The 25,703-nt window shown below is 37.9% G+C and overlaps 2 protein-coding genes across 3 annotated transcripts; both read right to left on the reverse strand.

Moving 5' to 3' along the window:
• Window positions 1-652: 652 nt before the first annotated feature.
• Window positions 653-6,280, reverse strand: LOC306988391 (uncharacterized protein). The gene is made up of 8 exons (XM_079593343.1): window positions 6,105-6,280; window positions 5,889-5,942; window positions 5,658-5,778; window positions 5,040-5,200; window positions 4,639-4,850; window positions 4,388-4,553; window positions 3,860-3,969; window positions 653-2,032 (listed from the first exon to the last, which is right to left on the reverse strand). Exons 2-8 carry the CDS (start codon window positions 5,932-5,934, stop codon window positions 1,532-1,534), a joined length of 1,317 nt encoding a protein of 438 aa, XP_079449469.1. The 5' UTR covers window positions 5,935-5,942; window positions 6,105-6,280; the 3' UTR covers window positions 653-1,531.
• A 509-nt stretch (window positions 6,281-6,789) lies between these two features.
• Window positions 6,790-24,757, reverse strand: tesk1b (testis associated actin remodelling kinase 1b). 2 transcript variants are annotated; one of them, XM_079591543.1, is made up of 11 exons: window positions 24,541-24,757; window positions 23,784-24,221; window positions 18,141-18,262; window positions 16,550-16,598; window positions 15,358-15,504; window positions 15,080-15,162; window positions 11,656-11,746; window positions 11,375-11,458; window positions 10,719-10,805; window positions 9,789-9,891; window positions 6,790-8,331 (listed from the first exon to the last, which is right to left on the reverse strand). In XM_079591543.1, exons 2-11 carry the CDS (start codon window positions 23,982-23,984, stop codon window positions 7,298-7,300), a joined length of 2,001 nt encoding a protein of 666 aa, XP_079447669.1. In that variant the 5' UTR covers window positions 23,985-24,221; window positions 24,541-24,757; the 3' UTR covers window positions 6,790-7,297. The 2 variants fall into 2 exon arrangements, with proteins under 2 accessions (XP_079447669.1, XP_079447668.1); XM_079591542.1 differs by having other exon boundaries at window positions 6,799-8,325; window positions 24,541-24,753.
• Window positions 24,758-25,703: the final 946 nt, after the last annotated feature.

Consider the following 25,703-nt stretch of genomic DNA (forward strand, 5'->3'; position numbering starts at 1 on the left):
GAACCTGAGTGTGTTTTCTACAGTGCGAGTCAGCTAGTGAGTCACATCTTCCTATGAGGAGTATTCAATACAACTTTAATGCACAGCCTATGTAAATAAATTGGCCAATGCCTTAGAAAGAGATTATAGTACAAAGTTAAAACCTCAATATAATTTATTTTTAGACTACATACACTGTAGGTTCTTTGGATTAAACCTTACACCCATCATAAGTCTACTGAGCAACTTTAATGCAAGTCTTTTGTTTTTGTAATTAAAAGAATGACACATTCAAATAATGAGCAGTACCACTGATGAAGAAAGATATTACATGCACACAAACCAAAACATTACTATAAAGTGATGATATTTGGTTAGAAAGTCTAAGAAAAAGACAGGTTTATTGTGCATTTCTTGATATTTATGTTAAGCTAAGATGAATATGCATATACTGCATGTTGTTTTTCAGGCTTGTGGGCTGTGGTTTATTAAAGCTGAACTTGAACCCATGCAGACCATTTTCCACTCTGCTACGTTTGTTCAACAAGAAACTTGACATTTAAAACTCGAGTCATCTGTTGAGTGAAATGGCAGTGAATGCTTTTAGAAATCAGTTTGGAGGTGGTATATTTGTCACATGATTATGGCTTCAGGAAAAGTCTACACAAATTTCCCTCTTTCTAACTTACTGTATTTATTAACTAATTTCCCTTCACTGTTACAGTACCAAAATGAACAGAATTGTACATGTCGACTCCACATACTTGTACACTTTCTCAAAAAGGAGAAAATAAGGAAAAACATGCCTAATTCTATACAACGCAATATAGGCTAAATTTTCCAGAACCTAGTCACACGGTTCTTGGGAGCGTTTCCATTAAGGTTCCAGAGAAACATCAGAAGAAATTGTGCACCTTAGCGTGGTTAGCTGTGAGACATGGTCCGGAGAAAATGAGAGTCAAAATGGGGCAACTGAGTCAGAAGTGAAAAATATGGAGCAAAAAAACAAAAATGAAAACAATGAATCGAGCCATACAGAAACCATACTGTACTCAGAGCTACCCGGACAGAATAAGGATTTATAGCGCTCTGCTGATTTGAGTGAGTCACTGAATTGTGTGTTGGCAATAATAATGACTGCTAGATTCAGGTCAGCGGCATTTGACCATGAGAAATGTAGAAGAAGTGACACATTTCACTCTGCAGTAAAGGCATACGTGCTAAACTCCATTTGACCTAACCATTAGAAGCCATCTAGACTAAAATGGAAAATTATACTATTAAAGTTGACGTGAAATTATAAATCAAATTATATAAATGCATGTTATAGATCTTATTGTAGAGGATTCATCCATTTAGCTATGTTTCCTTTATTTACATTTCTAAAAAAAAATATTAAAATGTTTTTACTGGGTCGTCAAGCAAAACTTCTCCAATCTCCAAGACTTGCCCCTGCAAGCTCACGTTCATTTACCTCCATTTTTGAGTGCATGCAATGTCCATGCCAAAATCCAATCGGCAACCAATGCATAGAAGAAAAGCTGTATTCAAACTAAATGTATTCAGTCTTTTGAGAACAACCATCAGTAGTTTGAATTAGCTCAAACTCATGTTTATTGGTCTCATATTCAGTTTTAAACATCTCAACATCTCCATACCGCGCTGTGTCTTCAATTGACATCTCGTCCTGTTGAGTGCATTGCACTTGCACCGAGCTCAGAGGAATGTTCTTTGTCTCCTCACACTGATTCTGATATGGACATCCCACGTTTGCTTCTAGAACCGGATGTGTCGGAAACAAATGGAACTCGATGTTTTGGACTTCTACGCCCAAATCTCCAGACTCCACAGATCCCTCAATGCAGTCTGGATCGTGCAGGACGGGGGTTGTGTAATACCCATTGTTTTGGTAGGATGACTGGTTGTTCGTGAGTGTGAAGTCACAGATGGATACGACAGAGACGTGGTCCCCCTCAAAGCTCTCGTTGTGTGGTGCAGCCCTATAGGAGTCAATGAATGTCTCTCTCTGAAGTTCCAGGTCTCGAAGTGAAGCCTGGAAAAACAATAATGGTTTGTACTTTATGCATTGAATGCTAGTTTGTGACATATTAAACAAACAACAATTAATACAATGGATTGAATCTGCATTAGAAGGTTTTGGAGTGCTCCTTTGAACAACTGGTTTTATTATCAAAGTCTTAATTTGATTGGATGGCTAGGGTTCCAAAAGTGCTGATATGGACCCTTATTACAGACACATTTCTGCACTTTATAACACTGTAGATCTGTTTAAAATAAATAATGCACATTTATACCACTATACTTTGTCTTTAATTACACTTACAAGAAAACGACTAAACACTTCTAATACACCTGCTGAAGGAGTAACTGTAAACGTGACATTTTCCATCTTCTGTGTTATTTCTGGTATTTCAGCTGTAATTATAACAAAGATGCTTGTTTTCATACTTAAAATTTTTTTTTGGAGTAGTGATTCAATTATACTGAACAAAATTATAAACGCAACTCTTTTGTTTTTGCCCCATTTTTCATGAGCTGAACTCAAAGATTAAGACTTTTTCCATGTACACAAAAGAGAACACCTCTCCAAATGGCAAATGTAACCCCTCCACCCGGGTCCTACTCGCCCCGCTCTGTGCGGGACTCAAACCCGGGTCTCTGGCGTGAGAGTCAGGCGTTCTAACAAGGAGACTAAAGGCTAAAGGAGGCTATTGAGATCAGAGGAGTGAGGTTTAGTCGCACAGCGACTACTAGCTGCCTTCCGTTACACTCACCCCCCTAAACCTCTCTCCCATCCAATCCAGGTCACGGCACCAATGTAACCCCTCCACCCGGGTCCTACTCGCCCCGCTCTGTGCGGGACTCAAACCCGGGTCTCCTGCGTGAGAGTCAGGCGTTCTAACAAGGAGGCTAAAGGAGGCTATTGAGCATGGGCTATTCAGCGACTACTAGCTGGCCTCCGTTACACAAGACGCCATCGAATGTGAGCATTTGCCCACTCAAGTCGTTTACGACGACGAACTGCAGTCAGGTCGAGACCCCAATGAGGACGACGAGCATGCAGATGAGCTTCCCTGAGACTTCCCTGACAGTTTGTGCAGAAATTCTTTGGTCATGCAAACCGATTATTGCAGCAGCTGTCTGGTCGGGTCACGGGTGGCTGGTCTCAGATGATCTTGGAGGTGAAGATGCTGGATGTGGAGGTCCTGGGCTGGTGTGGTTACACATGGTCTGCGGTTGTGAGGCCAGTTGAATGTACTGCCAAATTCTTTGAAACGCCTTTGGAGACGGCTTATGGTAGAGCCGAATGAGAGAACATTCAATTCATGGGCAAAAGCTCTGGTGGACATTCCTGCAGTCAGCATGCCGATTGTATGCTCCCTCAAAACTTGCGACATCTGTGGCATTGTGCTGTGTGATAAAACTGCACATTTTAGAGTGGCCTTTTATTGTGCCCAGCCTAAGGCACACCTGTGCAATAATCATGCTGTCTAATCAGCATCTTGATATGCCACACCTGTGAGGTGGATGGATTATCTCAGCAAAGGAGAAGTGCTCACTAACACAGATTTAGATAGATTTGTGAACAATATTTGAGAGAAATAGGTCTTTTGTGTACATAGAAAAAGTCTTAGATCTTTGAGTTCAGCTCATGAAAAATGGGGGCAAATACAAAAGTGTTGCGTATATAATTTTGTTCAGTGTAATTAACCACAATTGATTTTGTGATTCCTGAAGTTTTAAGAACCGTTTTGTTTTCAATAAAAACAACAGTTACTGAGGGGGGAGAAATATGATTTCAGTAACACACTTGCAATCATGCTCATGCAATATTGCTAAAATATATAAAATCCAGTACCAAAGATCTGGGCAAGGGACGTTCAGAAGATGCACAGTGTCTCCTGAGCAGAAATATCACTAGGCCAAGAGCAATGAGAACAGCACACACAATCATGGCGATGAGGCTTTCTGAAGAACACACACACACACACACATTAGTGCCGACAAACACTGAACATATGCAAATAAATGTGCACTGCATCGTGCCGGGTAGTAACTGATTACATGTAATCTGGATTATGTAATTAGATTCCAAAAATGAAGTACTTGTAATTGTGTCTGATTATGTGTATTTTTTAAAAGTAATATAATTACATGTTATTCTCACAACAGTAAATTATATATAAATCATTAATTCTCTCAACTACTTTGAATTTTTTTATATTATCTTAAATGTGTAATGTAATGCATTTAGTTACCAACTACAATTTTTGTCATGTAATTTGGAATTAGTAACCGATTACAATTTGTAAGTAATCTACCCAGCACTTACTACATCTTTACACCACAAAATAAGTGCAAACACTTGTGTAGAAATGATGCACACCAGTATTTGCTGGTATGTAAACACATTGCGGGAGGCTGGCGGGAGAGGAGGCCAGTACACCTTCAGCTGTGAAGTTGGCCACAGCACAGTACACTCGCCCTGGTACAAGAAAACCAAATTCCACCTTGAGTGGGTTTTCCTCCTCCACCACCGCAGCAGTGCGAGTCTTCAAGAAAAATACAACAACTGAACTCTCCCATTTAACCAAACGGTAAAATGGGGTTAAAGGGATGTAAAGATGAGATGTGCACCTGTCTGTCTGAGAGGTTCTGTTTGTTGTATAGAGTGACTGTGGCAAAGAGGTTTTTATGGTTATTTATGGGGCAGAGGCAAGCCATCTCCTTCTCTTCCTCATAATAATCGACACAGATGTTGGATGGAAGACAGGGAAAATGTACCGTCACCCACAGACTTCCATTGTCCATGGAGATGATAATGTTGGGGGGGCTGAATGTGGCAGAAGCTGGAAAAAAAAAGAGAACGTGTTAAAGGTTATCTTAACACTTTTAGAGGAATTGCAACACATTGTGTCTAATTATGTAAATTATCGACAGATGGCCATCATGTATGTTTCAACACATTGTTATCTAATATTAGTGAATGCATTTCTGTAGCTCTCCCCCCCTAATTTTTGGTGAGGTTTAATACTGACAGTCATTCAAAGGGTCACAGAGAAGAGATTCATTCAGCCCGGGAAAATCTTCTGATCTCAGACTGATGTAGTTGTAGGCGTGTATGTTTGGAAAGACACGTGTCAGATCGCAGCTTTGCTGGAAAGTCTGGATGCAGTCTGAAACATTTTCCCATGATGTACTGCAACACAAACACACAATATCGAGAGCTCTTTATGAAGATGCCAAAAACATCTTTATGGTGATCATCCGGCCATTCAAAACCGTGTGAAGCAAAAATATTTCTGACTTCCATTTTCTTAAAAACGCAACTCTTCAACTGGGCATGGTTTTTAAAAAAAAGTAACGAGCGAGCTAATTGAGCTTGATCGTTTGTGAGTCATTTTCTTTGTCAATTCTAATTCAGAGGAAACCAACAGCGTGCCTGAAGCGATGACAATAGCCTGTCTGCTTTGGGGCAATACGCCCGGATTGTGTTTGACTGTGGTTTTCTGCTAAACCACACAGTTTCACCTCTCAGCCAAGCGCTCTACTGCTCTCTGCTTCTCACTCTCATTTCTCCTATAAACAAAATCTTCCACGTCATTCAGTTACTCATGTGTTTCTAACCCTATTCTTTGTGTGTAGATGAGACTCACCCGTGTGTCTTGGTCTGGACAATGTAAGTCGTCTTAGGGTTGGCATCAGGGCAATTCCACTCAAGATGGCATCCCAAATTGATTGTACGGACTCTGACATCGCAGACAGAGAGCATAGTCTCTAAAAGAAACACATGAAACCAAAAACATGTTGCACCTGTGTAACCTATATAGACGTGAAAGCATAAACATACGTACAGAATGCAAGAGAAACAAAAAATATACACTCACCTACATTAAACATCAACAGAAAAAAATGTAGGGCAGTGACAGGCATCCCCACACCTGCACGTTATTTTAAGGGGAAAAGAAACTGTATTTATCAAAATGCCATAACTGATAATATCTCTACAAAGCGGACCCACAATGTTTATATTATGATATTAATATTACAGATGTATAATGAGGTTAAAAAAAACAAACAAACACTCACATAAAAAGATTTACCTTAAACAGAAGAATGAGAGAGATTTCATTAGCTCTTACTTTCAGTGGGTGAGCAGATAAAGTGAGAAAAGGACAGATGTCACAGCTTCACTTAGACTATGCCACAAAACCACACAGGGACTAAACCCACGTGCAGAGAGGAAACAGGAGGAAGAGAACAAAAGCACTCTGGTGGAAATGATAGCAAAAATTACAATCATAAATTGTAACAATTTATAAATGTTATAATTCAGAATTATTTTATAGCTTTACAGATAATAATTATTCTTTAAACGTTTTTAAAAAAAACATGTTATGCTCACCAAGGTTGCACTTATTTGATTAATTTATAATATAAAATAATAACTGTTTTCTATTGTATTTAGCTTAATTGGCTAAATATTTTACATAAAAAAAATGAGCCAATTCATTCCTGCGATCCTTCAGAAATCATTCTAATACGGATTTGGTGCTCAAGAAACATTACTTATCAATGATGAAAGTTGTACAGCTTAATATTTTTGTGGAAACAATGATGCACTTTTTCAGGATTCTTTGACGAATAGAAAGTTCAAAAGAACAGCATTCATTTGAAAGAAATCTTCAGTGATAAAGTCCTTAGGCGGTCACTTTTTATCAATTGAATGCATCCTTTCTGAATAAAAGTATTAATTTCTTCAAATAAATCTTACTGACTCCAAACTTTACTGATATACTGTATTATTATTTTTTACCTTCCGTAGATACATTATACAGTGCATAGAATATGCATTATGTATACATTATACTTTCTCCATATAACCCCATGTAGACTTTGTAGCCATTTTACCATGTGACATAACAACATGTAAAGTAATGTGATTCACATCCTCCAAAAGACACAACACAGCCTGTTAGCTCATGTAATTTAATGTCATTAATAAAATAATACATATTTTTTCTCCACTCAATATTTTCATAACCTTTCAAATAATAGTAAAAATAACAAAAAAATATTAACAACATGTGTCATTAGAAAGGCATTAAAACCTATGGGAGTGTTCAAGTTTAGAGGACTAGGACAGATCAGAATACTAAATGATCCACCTAGTCCTAGTCTAAACAATAATACAGAGTTGTCTCCCTCCAGAAAGACATTTCTGAGCAGTACAAGCACATTTAGCAGTAGCAATTTATTAAATATAGAGCTTCACCTATATACGGGCAGTTATAATTTATGTCCGTGTGCCTGGCAGAGCAATGTTCGCCTCTGTGGGCGAGGGCGGCAATGCCTTGCACAGAAGCCCTTTCCCTGCCGCATCGCCATTCAAGTTCTTATAGGGGTTTTGCCGAGGTCCACGTGTGCAAATAGAGGGGAAACTCATCCCTGCTAGGCAGCAACCCGGACAGGGTATGACCTCATCCTGTTCCGGAGGCGTAAGAGGGGTAGTGGCACCGTTGGAGTTGTTAGCCCCCCATCCCAGAGATCGGTTTATAGGGATGGTGCTGTTGTTGTTGTCCGTGTCTAGTAACGGAGGTAAAGAGGGCGGTCCGTTGGAGACTGGGGTGCTCCAGCCATTGGAGAAGGGTTTGGTTGTAGTAACGCCGGCGCCATCTAGTGTATCAGGAGAGCTGGTGCAGTCCATAGCCTCCTCAAACATCGATTTGTTTAAAGACATCAACTCTACATCTAACAGGAGACCAGAGTCATCAGCTTCTTGACTTCTCATTTTAAGATTCTCCTTGTCATCCTCAACAGGTGCATCAACAAGCTCGCTAATATTAGACAGGTCAGCAATACTCTCATTGCTCATGGTCAACACACTGTCCCTCCCCATGTCCAACATATTTACATTAGCTGGATTTAAATATGTGTCCTTAATTTTATTATTCTTGCATTTCTCATTGTCACCAGTGCCACGCAGAGACTGGATGTCTTCTGGCGTGCAGGGCAGTGATTGGCTGCGTCTGTGAAAATGGGGCGGGCCCTTGTCACCGGAGACAGGGCTGCTGGGGTCAGGAAGTGGAGGGAGAGCAAAGGTGAGGGAAATGACAGACTTGCTGGGGGTGTCAAAGAGCTTGATACGACCGCCGTTGAGGTCCTGGCGCTGGGAGAAGGGGTTGACGCGCATCGGTGTGGTCTGAGTCAGGAGAGGGGACGGAGGGAGAAGCACGTCGGACTTGCTGCGGCAGAGACGCTGGTAAGCAGGAATGTCTAGAGAATGCTTTTGACTCAAAGGCGTTGTGTTTGGGGACAACCGGTCTGAAACTGAAGAGGAAAAAAATTAAGGCTCAGTTTTTTTAAACCACGATACTTGAACTATTACATTAGGGTCCTATGATTTTCATGATGCAGAAAACACAGATGAAATTGATAAAAATAATAATAAAATAAATTGTTAGTTTTGTTCATCCAATTGATTAGACATGCTTTCTGACTATTAAAAATGTATTAAGCCATTAAAATGGAATGTGGGGAAAATAAAAACTGTTTCATAGGGTACTACTAAGAATGTAATTTGTTAAACTTTTTTTTAATAAATTGTAAAAGCTCCAAGATTTCAATTAATTAGACAACCTTTTTGATGACTAAAATGTTAAATTTAACCATCAAAATAGAATCCAGAAAAACTTCGACCCCCCCCCCCCCCCCCCCCCACACCCAATTTTATTTTCAAAATAAAACTGATTTCATAGGGCCCCATTAAAATAGAAACAAGATATTTAAAGGGATAGTTCACTTTGAAATTAAGTTTTAGCTTACCTCAAGGGCATCCAAGATGTAGGTGTCTTTTTTCCACAGTAGTTTCAATTTTGATATTTTTAGGTCAAACCGTTCTTGTCTGACAGTCATATCATGCAGGTCTATGGTAACTGTCTCAAAGAGCATACACAGAGTCCAAATTAAAACGATTCCCCATCGTCCAAATTAAACAATTCCCCATCGTAAGTACACATTGATGGCCTAAAACACGAAACGAGCAGTTTGTGTGAGAAAACGAACTGTATTTATATAGTTTTTACCTCTTGTAACATAGCCACGTCCAAGTGATCTGAGGGCGCGAGCGCATCCTGGTGTGTGACGTGTACGCAGACTGGTGCATAGATGTATACACTAGATGTCGCCTTGGCTACGGCAGTTCATTCGAACGAATGTCTTTAATGTGACATCTAGTGTATATATATCTATGCACCAGTCTGCGTACACGTCACACAGAAGGAAGCGCCCGCGCCCTCAGATCACTTGGACGTGACTGTGTTATAAGAGGTAAAAACGATATAAATACCGTTCGTTTTCTCACACAAACTGCTCGTTTCGTGTCTTAGGCCATCAATGTGTACTTACGATGGGGAATTGTTTAATTTGGACGATGGGGAATTGTTTTAATTTGGACTCTGTGTATGCTCTTTGAGACAGTTACCATAGACCTGCATGATATGACTGTCAGACAAGAACGGTTTGACCTAAAAATATCAAAATTGAAACTACAGCGGAAAAAAGACACCTACATCTTGGATGCCCTTGAGGTAAGCTAAAACATACCAAAATTTTTTTTCAAAGTGAACTATCCCTTTAAGAATTTTATTTCCTAAGAATTCTAAAACTAAATTCTGACTTTGAATTTGCATTATGTATGTGAAGTAATTACAAAAAAGCGAACAGAAAAAAAAAAGGGGCTTCTGGCAACATTCCCTGTGCTGTATTTTTATTTTTTGCTGACTCACCCTGTACATCAGGCTCCATACATCCACTTGGCTCTCGATCACTCACTCTCTTCTCCAGCTCTGCCACCAGCTCTGTGAATGACGGTCGACTCTCTGGGTTCATCTGGGAGAGAAGAAAGACAGACAGATAAAAATGCTGGATTTTTAAAACGTCAAATAAACACTTTTGGCTGATTAAAATTAGTCACATTTTTTGAGAAGTCAGACTAACAGACTTGAATAATACATTTGTAGCTTGGCTTCAACCAGCATTTATGCAAGTAAATTAGACCAGAGCTAAAAAAATATATAAATAGCAGTAAACTGGCAAAGGAACAATAGGCTGTTGTTTTAAATGGATGTCAATGGAGGAGAAGCTTCAGTATGCTTATAGCTTAATGAACTGACAGCCTTTCTAGTAATCTTCAATGTGTTTGCTATTAAATATGTATTTCGGCGTGAGCTATATTTGGAGTTTTCAACAACAAAAAAATCATCTTTTATAGGAGAAGACTATTTTCCGACAGGGACTATTCCCTTTTTCGGCATCACACATTAATTGTTTATGGTATTCTCAAACAGTGATTGACAGTTGTAAAACTCAAAGCGATTCAAAGACATTAAAGCTGTAACGTGATTAGTTTGCAAGGGACACATGATCCAAGTTGACGGTTACGCTTTTCCAATGGTAGCGGAGGTTGGTATCTCCTGTAATATGGTTAGACTACAATTTGCCCAGGGATTGTGCGCTTGCTCCAGAAAGATGTGAATTTAATCTTTGAAATATTCGATTACGCATTACGTCATGTATACTTGGACAGGCAGAAGACGATTGTTGCTCGACTAAGCACAAACCCGCTGTAGCTTGAACATAACAGCGCGTGTAAACGTGAGAGATTTACAGAGGAGGAGGATGTATGATCTGTCATGACAGTAGATAAGAGGTCTTACACTGCAGCAGATTACTGTGAGGTTGAAGAAATGAGGAGGACAGTCTTCCACCATCTGCCGAAAGGCCTCCACATCCAGACCGAAGTCCTGAAACACAGAATCACCACCTAGTTTCAGTCTTAAGAAAAAAGGTACAAAGCTGATACACAGCTGTATGTTACCACCGCAAGGAGTACAAGCTGTACTGTAGAAATAAATCACCCTGGCAAAGATTGGTTTAGTGTTTGATTGTAAGAAGTAATCAAACTATGATTTATATGTAATCGCAAGACTAAAAAAAACATGACCTATCAACATGATTGAACACCCTTTTTGCTCAGCATAACACTGTATTGCCAGTGGTTATCTCGCACAGAGTAAACTATGATCAACATTCATAAATCGAGTGAGTACATGAGACTGGTGACAGGAGTTAGCCTGACATGCGAAGACTAGGTGGAAGGTTGAACCAAATAGATCTAGATCAATAAAATACTTTATCTGCAATTCTGGAATAAAAGCACTCAGCAATAAGGGAAAAATATAAAAAACATACTTGTCTCATTATTCAAGTATATTTAATGAAATACAAATTCTAAAAGAGTGTCTAAAAAGATTCTAAATTCCAAAAGCATTTGATCGGAGCATATAAGATGCTGTATTGTTCAGTTTTTCACCTCTGTCCGTGGGAGGAAGTCAGGATCCGCCTGTATCCGGCCAATAATCTCACAGAGAATGATACCGTAGGCAAACACATCCACCTGTATAAAACAGTGTTTTGAGTCTCTGAAAACCTATACATTACAATGAACTTAATCGAAAAATATTCTCAATCGAAGAGCACTCAACTCTGCATTTGATATTGTGAAATACCAGTAATCTGATAAGTAATGTGGGTGAAACCGTCATTTAAAAGGACTCTGGCCTGTATGTGGTAATCAATCATACAGTGTTTTACCTTTTCATTGTAGTGCTCTCCTCTGAGCACCTCCGGAGCCATCCAGTAGGGGGAGCCGACGACAGACAAGCTCTCTTTTCCTGCCTCGTCACTGAAAACAGACAGAGGGAAAACATACTAAAAGGGAACCTACAAGTTGTTCATCTTTTTATAATTACTCCATTTCCACATTTAACACCCATAAACCCCCAGTCCATTAACACACAGCACTATTATGCTGTGTGTGTATGTATAAAAATAAAACAAAACAAGGCCTTGTAAGATCTTAATTATAGCTGGCACACTCATACACTGCTGACTGAGAGACACTTCCTCGGTTTTATTTTGGTCTGGGACTGTGTACTGGCATAAATAGACTGAGAGGGGAAGAGTGGAGACAAGGGAAGAGAGAGAGATAAATGGAGTAATGTACCACAGTGTAAACACCATTTGGGGATTTGGGCTAGTCAGAGTGAGGGAATCTACCGCAGCAAACTGCTGAAATACTTTGTCCTTTTTAGGAGAGCTTTCCAAAAAGCCTTCATTTACCAATGTGCTCAGACTTTTTCAGATATACAAACACTCGTGGTTTTACACGTAAACATTAAGCATTTGCAAGCACACTAAAATATGAATTACATAACATTTAAACAAATACCAACATTGAAAAAAAAAGGGTTAAGCCCAACAGTGAGTTTGCTTGTCTTTCTTTTTTCCCCTCTCTCTCTCTCACACACACACACACACACACACACACTCTGTCACCATTAAAATAAACAGGAATGCAAGGGCGGAAACACGTCCCTGATGACTGACATCACATGTACACACACTGGATATGTTCATAACGGAGCACTGGCTTACTACTACTACTACTACTACTACTACTACTTTATAATCTATACAATTTAAATTAGTAAGAAAAACAGAAGGCATTATTCCACAATACACATTTCAAATAGTGTTTAATTGAGCAAGTGGCATCTAATTAACATCTTGTTTACATTTTTAAATTAAATTTAAGTCAATGAAAAAAAAAAAAAGTCTAAACATTTGGTTTTTCAATAAAACGGTCAGTCAAGAAAACGGAATTCTAGTTTATTCATAATGCTGGAAAGAGAAGGTCAAGTCAATCCCATTGCATTGTGGGCCAGTACTTTATGCAGTAAACTGTTGTACATGACCATTCAAGTGTGGAGTCAGGAAGAATTTTTTTTAGGAAGAAATTAATACTTGTATTCATCAAGAATACATTAAATTGATCAAAGATGACAGTAAAAAGACATTTAATGTTACGAAAGATTTCTATTAAAAAAAAATGCTATTATTGAACTTTCTATTCATCAAAGAATCAATTTCCACAAAAATATTAAGCAGCACAACTGATTTCATCACTGATAATAATAAGAAATGTGTCTTGAGCAGCAACTCTGCATATTAGAATGATTTCTGAATGATCATGCGAGACTGAAGACTGCTTCTGAAAATTCAGCTTTGCTGGCATGATAATTAAATTTTAATATAAATTAAAATAGAAAACACTTATTTCAAATTGTAATGATATTTCACAATATTACCGTTTTACTGTAATTTTTAACAAATAAATTCAACCCTGGTGTGCATGAGACTTTTTTTTTATCTTACGGACTTCAAACTTTTGAATACTAGTGTAATTGCATACTATGCACAGTAAATATACATACTGTAAAATAATAGTAGTATGCTTCTGAACATTGGCATTCTCTTAAAAGACACTACGATGGCCAAGGCAGAACAGAAATAGCTCTCTGATGGCACTTACATCACATACACACACACCATGTTCTTGTGGTACACATTAGCAAGCCCATCAGGCTGAGACTGTGTATTTAAGGAAAGCTGAACAGAAACTAACAGTATAAACCTCAGCTCTCAAACATAAGTTTAGACAGAGGCCCTATGCTGAGGAATGGATTACACAAGCAGTGAATCACTTTAATATGTCGCAGCATGAGTGCTTCACTAAAAGCAATGTTAATCCACAGGATACATGGATTAACTGTTACATACGGTGGTCTGCACTGGACAAACAGTTTCAGGTCAAATATAAAAGCACTGGAATATCATTAAAAGTAATCCCTTACTAAAAGGTGCAAGCAGTTATTTTTTATGCATGTTGTGTTGTGCTGGCCAACATGACAGTCATTCCACAGAAGCAACAGTTTCAGTTATTAATAACATTGTAGAATGCACTATTAGTAGTCAGACAGGATTCATTTATTTTGTAAACGATACTCAACACAGCAACCAGTTACACGTAAAATGTCAATCTGTTGGCTTCAATATATGGACAATCAGATTTCTCTTATTAGTGCTCTTCGTAGGTAGACTACAGTTCAAAAGTTTAGGGTTGGAAAGACTTTAAAAATCTCATACCAAGACTACATTTATTTATTCAAAATTACTGTCAAAAGAATAATATTCTAAAATATTATTACAATTTCAAATTACATTTACATATTAATATATTTGTGATGCAAAGCTGAATTTTCAGCATCATTTATCCAGTCTTCAGTGTCACATGATCCTTCAGAAATCATTCTGATATGCTGATCTTGCTACTCAAGACAAATTATTATTAAATAACCTATTATTATCAATGTTGAAAATAGTTGTACTGCTTAATATTGATGTGGAAACAGAGATTCCTTTTTTATAAGGATTCTTTGATGAACAGAATGTAGGAAAGAACCGTATTTCTTTCAAAAATGAATCTTGTATAACATCATGACATCACTTTTGATCAATTTAATATGTTCTTGCTGAAAGACAATATTAATTTCTTCTTATTAACATCTAACTGACCCCAAACCTTTTTAACAGTAGTGTTTGGTATTTGATCATCTTTTTTATATATTTTAAAATGTAAATACTATAATGCATGCATGAATAAAGTCTTATTATTGTTTAATATGTAGAAATTGTTATTTGTACTTTAGTGTCATGAGTTTAAAACCTTAGTTGGGTTTAATGGGCGTGTTTGATTTTTTCCCCCATTGTTATTCTAGCCGAGCGTCTACATGACCTGTATGTGCGTGTGTGTTCCTGCATTAATTGTACATGCTTCACATCATGTGTGAACAGATACCTGGGTCATTAAGGGTAAAAGTCAACATCATAACTCAAGCATATCTTAGGTATTTAACATCTATTTCATTTACACGTGTAGCTCTGTGTACACATCTACTGAAACAACAACAGGACATGACTGGGCTGGATGAACCTGAAGATGTGCTGACTACATCACATGGTCTTAATCATTTACTCTCCACCTATAAATACAAGGGCTTCATGGGAAAAATGGAAGCTCATCAATCAGTCTTTGGCTGCCTCCATCTCCCTCTCTGGAAGAGTGTGGTATACATCTAATCTTATCTCTTGAGTTATGAAGATGCAATTTACTGACCTGTGATCAGGAATTTTCTCTGCCAGGCCAAAGTCCCCCACCACCGCACTGCACTGCCCATTCTCCCAGCGTACCAGACAGTTCTACAAAACAAAAAACATGTTCAGAGCGAAAGATAACATTTGTGTCTTTAGGTTAATTATTTGACAAAAACATTTGCTTAAAATGGCTGTGTTGTGAACAGTACGAATCCAGTGTGAAGTCTCCAGAATATACACTTGTGTACATGTACCTGTGACACAAAGTTTCTGTAATAAACACCCTTCCAGTGTGTGTACCTTTGACGTAAGATCTCTGTGAAATATGCCCTTGCTGTGGAGGTACTGCAGTCCTCTGGCAATGTCCAGACTGAGGTTTATTCTCACAAACCAGGACAGGAACACGTCACTGTTCAGCAGCTGCTCCAGGTTACCGCCATTAATGTACTACAATACACACAGAGGTCAAACATTACCTGATGTTAAATGTGAAGCATGTCATTTCTGAGCCACATTTTGCCATAAAAGAACAGATTTTAAAAGTATCCCCAAACACTCCTACATGTCAATCTAGTCATTAAACCATGAAACTATATGTGGGATATTGACACTTCAATAAGAAAAATTACAATGCTATCAATTGATTAGCAGGTGCTAGAAACTGAACGTTTAATATCAACTATGCTCATCACCCTGATCGTCATGTTCACGCTACATCATACACATACATTTCAGATAAGATTGTTTTGAAAACGGTTTAAAATCTTTTAAGCGTATTGTGTAGTTGTGCGTTGTGTGTTTTAATTGTGTAGTTTATGCAATGAAACATGCTAAATTTTCATTTTTGGCCAGGCTGTCATACAAACAAACAAAAATTCATACAAAAAATATTTTTGTATAGTAAAGTAAAACCTGTAGCTGTAGTTTGCCTTTTTTTCAAAATTATTTTGTCAGATAAATTTATATTTTAAAAAAAGTATAAATTATCTTCCTTATATTTTGATGGTTTAATACAAAATCGTAGGGCCATAAAAATAAATATCCCCTCCGAACATCACTTTTGGCTACTACTGTACCCCAACCAATGAATTTATTAATGTTGTCTCTGCACATTAAACTGTATCAAAGGAAGTAATCCCTAAAAAAAGGCTATTTAGGGAGTCAGGGTTCCACCCCGACAACAAGGCTGTTCCTAACAGTCTCCTAAGAGACATAGTTTTAAATACATTTTAAAGGAGCATCATGCATAACTTTTGCAATATAAAAAGCAAAAGAAATGCTTCCTATATTACAGGAATAAACTACATTTTAAAATGTATTGAAATGTATTTAAAATAACACTCATCCCAAACTTTTGAATGGTATTGTATATCATTCAATTTTGAAAAGTACAGATACACAATAGTGTGTTGTTTTTTTATGCTTGTTAGATTATTGCTGCATTAGCTTTGACAAATTGGGCTCAAGTGTATCATAACTCTCACTACCTTACCTCTGTCAGGGCATGAAGATGTCCCTCATGTACACACACTCCCACAAACCTGATGGGACACACACAGAGAAACAAGGTAAGGGTGTTGGGGGAAAACAGGAGAAAGTGCTAACAAGTTCCTTCAGGAGTGACCCATCTCAAGAATGTGAGCTGGAACACCTGCATTTTGAAGGCAATCTTAAGCATGCATGTAAATACTCTCTCTCTCTCTCTCACACACACACACAGACATGCATTTAATTCAAACACTCAAGACCACACAAGCTGGTGCAGGTTAAGCAGACAAAAGAACAAGACTTTTTGCCCTGGCACATGTAAACAAACACACCATTGATGCGGGGATTAGTTTAAGCTTAATATATTTGTATTTCATAGGTGATAACAATGTGTTGTTCCCTCCTCATACCGTGTCAAACATTTACTCATCAGCTTCCAATTCAATATTTTACTCTATATAAACAGTGGCTGCCGTTATGGAGGCATGACCAGACAAAAGCCACCATCCTGTGACATTAATATTCATGCTCTCATACAATGCAGTGTTTGTTGCCTAACAGCACAGACTTTGTCCTCTAGGTAAGCTGGACTTAGAACAAAAAATGCTTTCCATTCTAGCGGCAAGAATGGATAAAACTTCTAAATGAGAACACAATTAATGAATTATTCAAAGAAACACTTGGAAATTCATAAAAATTAACAAACATCTAGTTGGAAACTCTCTATCCGCCCTGACTTTAGGCTGTGTTAGTACACATGAGAGCCATTAGACCGGAGATTTTATTTACTAAACTCACAACACATGTACTGAGGTGTTACCATGGTACAGATGGTACCAGATGGTTATAATGGTAATGTGCTTGAAGTGATACGGTTCAATCCAACTCAGTGGCCAAGCCTGACAAAAATGATCAAAATGGCTGAAATTGATTACAGCACTTTTAATTATAATATACTTAATGTTTTGCATAAATAATTATGCAATTTAATTTAGCATTATCACAACTAAAAGAACTGAAAAAATTAAGATGCATGTATAAGAGTTTGTGTTTTGACGTTTGTTCGATATACATTTAAAATATACACTACAATTCATAAGTTTGGGGCTGGCAAAATTTGTATGCTGATGATTTGGTGCAAGAATAATTTCTTATTATTATCAATGTTGAAAGTTGTGCTGCCTAATAATTTTGTGGAAAGTGTGATAAAGTTACAGGTTACTTTGATGAATAGAAAGTCCAAAAGAGCAGCATTTTTTAAACATAGAAAATTCTATTTCAAATCAAGTCTTTACTATTAATTTGCGGCATCCTTGCTGTATAAAATACATGTATGCATTTTTTTTAATTACTTAAAAGGATGTTTCTTTTCCAATCAGAGAAACCCTCATATAAAACATCTATTGTGGCAAGTTTAATGCCATAAGTACAGAAAAAACGTAGTTAAAAAGACAGACATTTTTTCCACAAAATGAACATTTTAGTAGCACATTCTTTATGAAATCTAATCGCCGAATCACCACTGCATGAATATTGTGAACATTCAGTGTCAGCCAGCCCTGTTGTCAGTGAATGTAGATGTAGGTGTTGCAGACCTGAGTATGTTGGGATGTCTGAGGCGGTTCATCAGCTGTACCTCCTTCAGCATGTTGGCTCTGTTACTGGCCATGGTGTTCATCTTCAGAGCCATCACCTGCCCGGTGATACGATGCTGCACCTTCAGAGAAAGAGAGCGAGAGAAAACACTTGTCACAGACAGACTTTAGAGGTCTATTCATGGCTGGGGCAGCTGGACAGAGATCTCTAGCCCTTTTCTCTCTCCCTTCCCCTCACACACACACATCCTTCTGATTCATCCCACACTTCAAAGTCCCTGGCTGCAGGAGACATTCTCTGCACTCAAGAGGACATGTAGAATTTAAATTTAGAAATAAAAGTTTTAAAGTTGAATTTTTTAAAACAAAGTTACATGAAATAGATTTTGTACTATTTATATGTTACTAATCAAATATAGGGAAATTTGTGACAATGCTCATGTGAACTCCTTTGTACTAAAGGTCAAACATTAAAGGGATAGTTCACCCAAAATTTTTTATTCTGTCATCTTTTACTCACCCTCAATTTGTTCCACCAAACCTGTATGAATTTCTTTCTTCTGCTGAACACAAAAGATGATATTTTGAAGAATGTCAGTAACCAGACAGTTGACTTCCATGAAAAAAAAAAAAATGATATACTACAGTATGTTTGGTTACCCATATTGTTCAAAAATAACTTTCATTTATACAGGTTTGGAACAACTTGAGGGTGAGAAAATGACAGATTTTTTTATTTTGGGGTGAACTAAGCTATCCCTTCAAGATGGAGATTTGCATACTCAAGCTGTCTGGTCCATATCTGGACTAAGTAGCAGCCCCAATAACACACATACAGTTGAACAGAGAACCATTATATTATGATTCATGGCAACTTAAAATTACAAAAGATTTATGGGGCAGAAATTATAATGCGTGTCTTGTTTCATCACTATAAATTTAAAAAAGTATGCTATTGACTAAGTCTAATGTTGTCTGAACATGTTCCCTCGATGACAGACATTTCCCAAAAAAAAAAAAAAAGGAACCCAGAGCAAGATTTTCCCTGAAGGACTGAAACTTTCTGCATCAAGTGTGTTCTTCATCTTAGAATGTCTATACAAAACAAAAGCAATATGACAATCTAATAAAGCAAAGGCAGAAACCCATCCCTGATTGGTGACACCCAAACCTGTGCCGTGTCGTCTGGCTGGCTGAACTTGCCTGCAGCGCCAACGCGTGCAAGCTAAGATATCACGATAACAATGAGCACCATTATATGCTTTTGAGAGTCTCAAGAAGATCAATAGCTGGAAACTTTAAAATCCATAAATTATCTGATAAAACTCAGCCCTGCAGCTAGAATGATGGAGAGTGAACGATTGCTCGCACATCTGAGGGTGTGTGTCCAATACACTGCTTTTATCAAAGGTAAACAGTGCATTCTCAGGGATGGATACAGAAGACGCCTTAAACACACATAATATGCATTTCGGCATCCAGTGATAAAAATATCTGTGCAGTGAGAATTGAGGTCAAGTGATTATTCAGCTGTATATGGGATGGATTCACATGGTAAAACATGTCAAATGAAGCATAAAAACATGTCATTTTTTAAACTAGGGGTTGTATAGAGCTTTGTGAATGACAGCTGTTCAAATTCTGTGGAGCTTTCCATGGAATTCTATGAAGACAGAATCCATGCATATCAAATTAGCTGTAAAGCATTTGTTTTTGAGAGGGAGAAGATGTGTGCGTGGGATTGCGGGGGGGAAAAATGGCAATTTCTACTGGGATTGCCCACATAATTGTCACTGTGTAAAGCGTAATGTGTCAGACTCAGAGCATGTGCACTACCTGCCAGGCCGCGTCTCCATGGACTCTGCACACTCTTAATACACGAACACACACTCTCGCACTACACATGACAAGGCAAACAATTGCTGAATGCACATTGAGGTTGCTTTATATGATGTTCAGTGCATGAAAAACAGAGGTATAAGAGTGTGGATGAGTGTGTATGTATGTGATGAATTTAATTTCTATCAGCATACTTCTCATATTGCAGTTTAGACAGGTGGTCTGAGACAGCACTTAACAGAGCATCATTACCACCCACTCACACACTACAGCACACTGCCAGAGAGCCCCATAGAGCACTTAACAGGCCCTAACACATTATCAGACACACAACATTTTCCTTCTTCACAGCTTCCACAGATGGAAGCTTACCGTGATCCTGTACTTTGTTTTCTTTATACAAACGTAATTTGAATGTAAAACACTGGCATTGACACCCAGTTTACCTCTGTTAGCTACGTGGCATTTTTAAGGACACACTGATATTAAACTTCTGTCCAATGCCCATAAGCCAATATTTGTTAATGCCATGGCAGATAACCAAATACCAGACATTTAAATTCTATACTATTGTGTCAAAAAGTAATACAACTTAAGAGCAATAGTTTTAAATGCATAAATTTAGTCATCTCAATTTTATAATGCACTAAGATTTTTCTTTTTCTTTTTCATTTCGAGATTACATTTTACAGTGTTAAATTATTATGGTTTTAAAAGATTAACGTTTCTTTTGATTGACTCATCCAACACTCTGCTAATCTAAATGTGAAAATGGGAAATTAGCATCTAAGATGAAATATTTAATTATATATAACTTATTGTGTAGTCCTACATTTGATCCAAAGTGAAACAATTTTTTTAAGTACAATCAAAGTTACAATGGCAACACAAGAGATAAGCTTCTACCTAGAACGTTTGGGTTATGAGCAGAAATCTTCAACACACCCTCCAACCAAAGCTTAATATCACAAACACACACCTGCAAAAGTTGAAAATGCATTCACAAATAAACTTCAAATTGTTCAGACTGCACTGATATTTAAAACATACGCAAACTCAAACAAACAGGAGGAGCTCTAAGGCAGCAATAGAGCTTGACATTCATGCATGCCCTGACTAGTAAGAGACACCGAAGAACAAGAATAGAAAGAGAAAATAGGAGAGAGAGAATGCAAAAGGGAAGCACCAAAGGGGGACTTTGTGTTGTAAATTCAGGCTTTCGAAATCATGTCAAAACTAGCTCGCAAATTGTTTACAACCTCAAACTGTCTGACCAATGAGAACATGTCTTTAATGATCATATCGTGAATCCCCTTCCACTGAAAACCCCCCTGCCAGTGTGTACTTTTAACCACACTCCTCATATCTATATTTAATGGAAGAGAGTCCATTTTTAAAACGTGTGACACCAAGAGGGAACCAGATCCCGTCGATGAGCGTCTTTTCTAATTTGCGGAACCCAAGACGCGTTACCGTGACATCACCCCTTTGTCAAACGCAGATCAGCGTGCAGTCAGCAAACTCATTACTGTATTTCAGGAACACAATAACACTTAATGAGCACACTCGATACAAGGACCTCAACACAATGCTCAAATGTAAAGGTATTAAAAAAGAGAACCCAAATCTCCATTGAGAACTCTGCATCGTTATATCTAATAAGAAAACTATACAGAGGCCCCAAAGAAAACAAGTGATGCTGTACCTTTCCTTCGCTTTTCTTTTTGCATATCTTGACTAAGTTTATCTTGTAGAGCACGGTGCTAGCAAAACAGCTGCATAGGTTTGGTTCTCAGTGAATGCATGCGCTGATACAACATGTACTGTACATTTTAATACACTGCTTTGGATATAAGTGTCTGTCGTACTGCAAATGTAAATGTAATGTGAATGTTTTATCATTTGCAAACTTTGCAAAATGTTTTGCAATTTTTAAACAAATGGCACTTGGTTAATGCATTGACATTCATGTATTTTTAAGTGTCTAAATACATTTTGGAGCTTATGTCTATTTTCCACACAGGGGTTTTAAAGCAAATAAACCATGTTGACTGATTCTTTTTTTTTGTGAGTTATAAGGTAGTAAAATCTTGATTTAATTCTTGCTGTCCAACTCCATCATATTTTTGTAGAGGAATCTCACATAAATAGCTACTTTGTCTTGGCACAGCCTAAAATGAGAAAGCCTGCTGATCCCACGATGAGGTGAGCATCAAACCAAGAGAAACGCAAAATTATCTCGTCTTTCATCACTTGTTTTGGATTTATCAAGGTAGGCAGAAACAGGCAGAGAACTGCAGTAGTTATGAGAAGAACATAATGGGTGAGCATTGAGCAATATTTCGTAGAACTGATGAAATCTCAACCAAGCCGTTATCCGAACCAATGCGAGAAAGGATTTTCTGACCAAACAATTAGAGAATGAAAGAAACCTTTTTTTAGTTAAGTGCAAGTCCTTACTGTTGACACAGTCTGCAAAGTCTTTGAAAACTAAAAACAGCACCTGAAGGATCTGTCACGACAGGTATAGACACTGCAAGATTGCTCAATAGTATTGTTGTAGGCCATTATGTAATGACTCTGTTGAAAACAAACTAAAATGATTCTTGTAACTGTGGACTATTAGCTGAGGTTGTACATAATTATACATGTCATATCTTTCATAACCCTTGCACTAAACAGAAATAAAAAGCAGCTACCACATATTTGCATTTATATTGACCTAATCAGCAATGACATTCTTGCAGGCAATAACTGACAGGAAGTTATTGCCATATTTGGGGTCTGGGAAGTATATTGGCCTGCATGGTGAACTATGAGGGATGATAATTAGGTCTCTTCTCTCTCTGTCAGTCTCGGTCTCACATGCACGCACACACACAAACACAGGAGTAGAGTTTCCAGCACACCTGCGCACCTTGTCAACGGGTATTCACTTTCACACCAACACAGACCTACTGTCCTTACACAGGTCACGACCCCTGTTCTCTGGCAGGAAGAGGACAGCCAGAATGTGAAGACTGTTGTTATCATCTGAATTTTGCAAAGAGGTTCATAAATTGGTTGTCTGTCCAATCAGTCATTTTGAGAATGTGAAATGGACCATAGGGCTACAAAAGCTGAGGCACAATCATAAAGTCAGCTTGAAGTGAAAAGATGGCTCTAGTTGCCAAAAGTCACTTTATAACAGGATCATTTCTGTTATGTAGTACCTTTTGAGCTCTGTAATATTCATTTAATTATGAACTTGCATACAGGTGTATACCACAAATCGGCTCTGCTCAAGCTTAGGAACTTAATAATTGAATGAACAGGATTGAACATAACAGAATGGAAATAGAGAGTTAAACTTAGTAATTGCATAGGGATTAGGTTAGCATAAGGTTATCAATAAAGTTATACATTTTTTTAATTAAACACCTTTTGAGAATACAATACATATTTCAGTAATTTTATCAAACCCAATATTACTGTAGACAAGCCAACTAATAGCCTACTACAAAAAATTAAAATGCATTTCATTTAAATCCTGGCTTTTGCTGTTAGAAAATATTACGGATATTATTAGTAGCATACTATACAAGACTAAGAGGGTGGAAAGTGAAAAGGCAAAAATGATGGCATCCGTTCAATATACGAACACAAACTGTGTGATATAGTAAACAAATACACTGCATAACAAAAATGATCCAACAAACATTTATTTACATAAAATGTTCATTTATAACACTGTGCTAGAAACGCAGCACGAGCAATTTGCAAAAAAAAGCATCATAACAAAAAAATAGCATGACAAATATTTACCTTGAAAACCTCTGAGAAGAAACCCGAGCCGATCTTCTCGCAGATAAAGTCATCTATTCGCGCCAGGCTGGACACGGCGCTCCGCAGCGCCCGGTAAGAGGACGGCCTGGCCCGGTGCGCTCCGTGAATCCCGTGCATAAGAGAATCTGAAGCCTCCGGGTCCAAGTCATCTTGGTCCATAACGAAGGTCCCGAATGACATTCTCTCGCGCACTCTAAACTCTACCACGAGGGTTTACATATCTCTGACGGTCACGCAACACTCCAGTTTCGAGGTCACTAATTTTTTGACAATAAAAGTGGCCCGCCTTTCGATCAAGTTAAGAAGAGCTACACGCAAATCCCCGTTGCGCGTCCGGCGCGTGACCGATCTTCAGGTCTCGTGCGTCGCTTCCTCCATACTGATGTCTGGCCTCATTTTCAGTAATGCATCACATTCCTGTTTCAGATAAGAAATGAGAATCGATGTCAACGACAGATATATTTATATCATCTGATCACTGTCTGTTTAAAGTGTGTTGCAAGAGCAAGCCTTGCGGTCAGTGTGTTTGGTGAAGTTGAACTAGTGTACATCTTCCGCTACAGTCGGACTGCGGATAACATTTCACATAGAAAAGTGAGCCCATACGCACAGTTGCTACTGATCTAAACTATATTTTATACCGTTATTTATTATTTTAAAGTAGCCTAACATTGTTACAATCAATATTATACATTTACCACCATGTCGTTTATCGTGATTCAACCCATCAGCTTACCTGCGCTGCTCTACAGGTATAAACTTATCGAGTCTTCGCTTCCCCGCCTTCCAGTTTTCATTCTTTTGTTAAATATCCTTCTCGTATGCGACTGCTCAACACCCCTCGTGTTTCATTTTAAGCGACTAAACGAGAAGCCCCTACTGGCATTTGTGTATGTAAGTCGCAGGAAATGTGTGCAGAGTGAGTTTGAGCTCTTATTGGAAGCGACTCACCTGGGCGGGTCCAGCAGCAGCAGCAGCGGCAGATCACCTGCAGGGGCGCGCGCACGCCAAGCTACTGTAGTGATGTGAATGAAACGGGGCACCACACGCCCCCGACTCTTTTAGCAAACATGCCCGTTTTGTATAACTGTAGGCTACCTCTGTCGGCTAGCAATACAAGCTATTTTTTTTTATTCAGGCAGTAATTCGCTAGTTAGAACTTAATATTATTTCAAACAAGTGTGCGAATTACAAAATATTAAATTTGCTTTAAAAAAATTTTTAAACGACTGCATTAGGCTATACGAAGCGACCTCAGTCTGTCGAGAATCTTTGTCAAAGCCAATTTGCCAAATTGCCACTAACATAATTAGCCATAAACGTCATATAACAAGGTGTATAATAAATTGATACATAACGACAGTAGGATTATTATATATTTTTTTGTAAATTAAGTCAATGCATTATTTACAAGTACAGTTGGTAAATATATTTTATAACCTACCATTTCTGATCGTGCTTTGAGAAACTTTATACGAAGACAACAACATGCTATCAAATCTATGATGTATGAATTATTGAGCAAGACTACCGTCACTCAGTGTTGACTTATTTATGAACTTAAAAGTGCTTTAGTTTTGACGACAGGATTGGACACCTTCGGTTCTTTTAAGATTATTACATGTGACGTCACTTAAATATACATACAATTCACGAAATATATAATACATTTAAATTTAAAAACGTTTACGACTATGTTTTAGTCACCCTTTAGCTTACTTCGTATCATATATGACCTTTTGACTGATGAATTACATAGTGCAAGAGCACATCTCATGGTAAATAAAGCACACATCTGGCCTCTTGAACAAATGAGTCATGCTTGAGCGCACCGAGCTTATTAAATTGCTCCTCTTGCTGTTGTTAATGGGTGTAGAAGTGTTATTGCATGATGCAGCA

This window comes from Phoxinus phoxinus, assembly GCF_949152265.1.
Source record: "Phoxinus phoxinus genome assembly, chromosome: 2".
NCBI lineage: Eukaryota > Metazoa > Chordata > Actinopteri > Cypriniformes > Leuciscidae > Phoxinus > Phoxinus phoxinus.

Excerpts from the sequence above, each read along its gene's own strand:
- LOC306988391 (XM_079593343.1), bottom strand. The coding sequence starts at position 5,934 with ATGCCTGTCACTGCCCTACATTTTTTTCTGTTGATGTTTAATGTAG. Across the intron at positions 4,554-4,638 it reads AGAACCTCTCAGACAGACAG|ACTCGCACTGCTGCGGTGGT; the intron begins GTGCACATCTCA and ends TTTTTCTTGAAG. Across the intron at positions 3,970-4,387 it reads TTACATACCAGCAAATACTG|AAAGCCTCATCGCCATGATT; the intron begins GTGTGCATCATT and ends TGTGTTCTTCAG.
- tesk1b (XM_079591543.1), bottom strand. The coding sequence starts at position 23,984 with ATGTCATTCGGGACCTTCGTTATGGACCAAGATGACTTGGACCCGGAG. Across the intron at positions 15,505-16,549 it reads ATCTTCATGCCCTGACAGAG|TACATTAATGGCGGTAACCT; the intron begins GTAAGGTAGTGA and ends TGTGTATTGTAG. Across the intron at positions 15,163-15,357 it reads ACAGAGATCTTACGTCAAAG|AACTGTCTGGTACGCTGGGA; the intron begins GTACACACACTG and ends TTTGTTTTGTAG.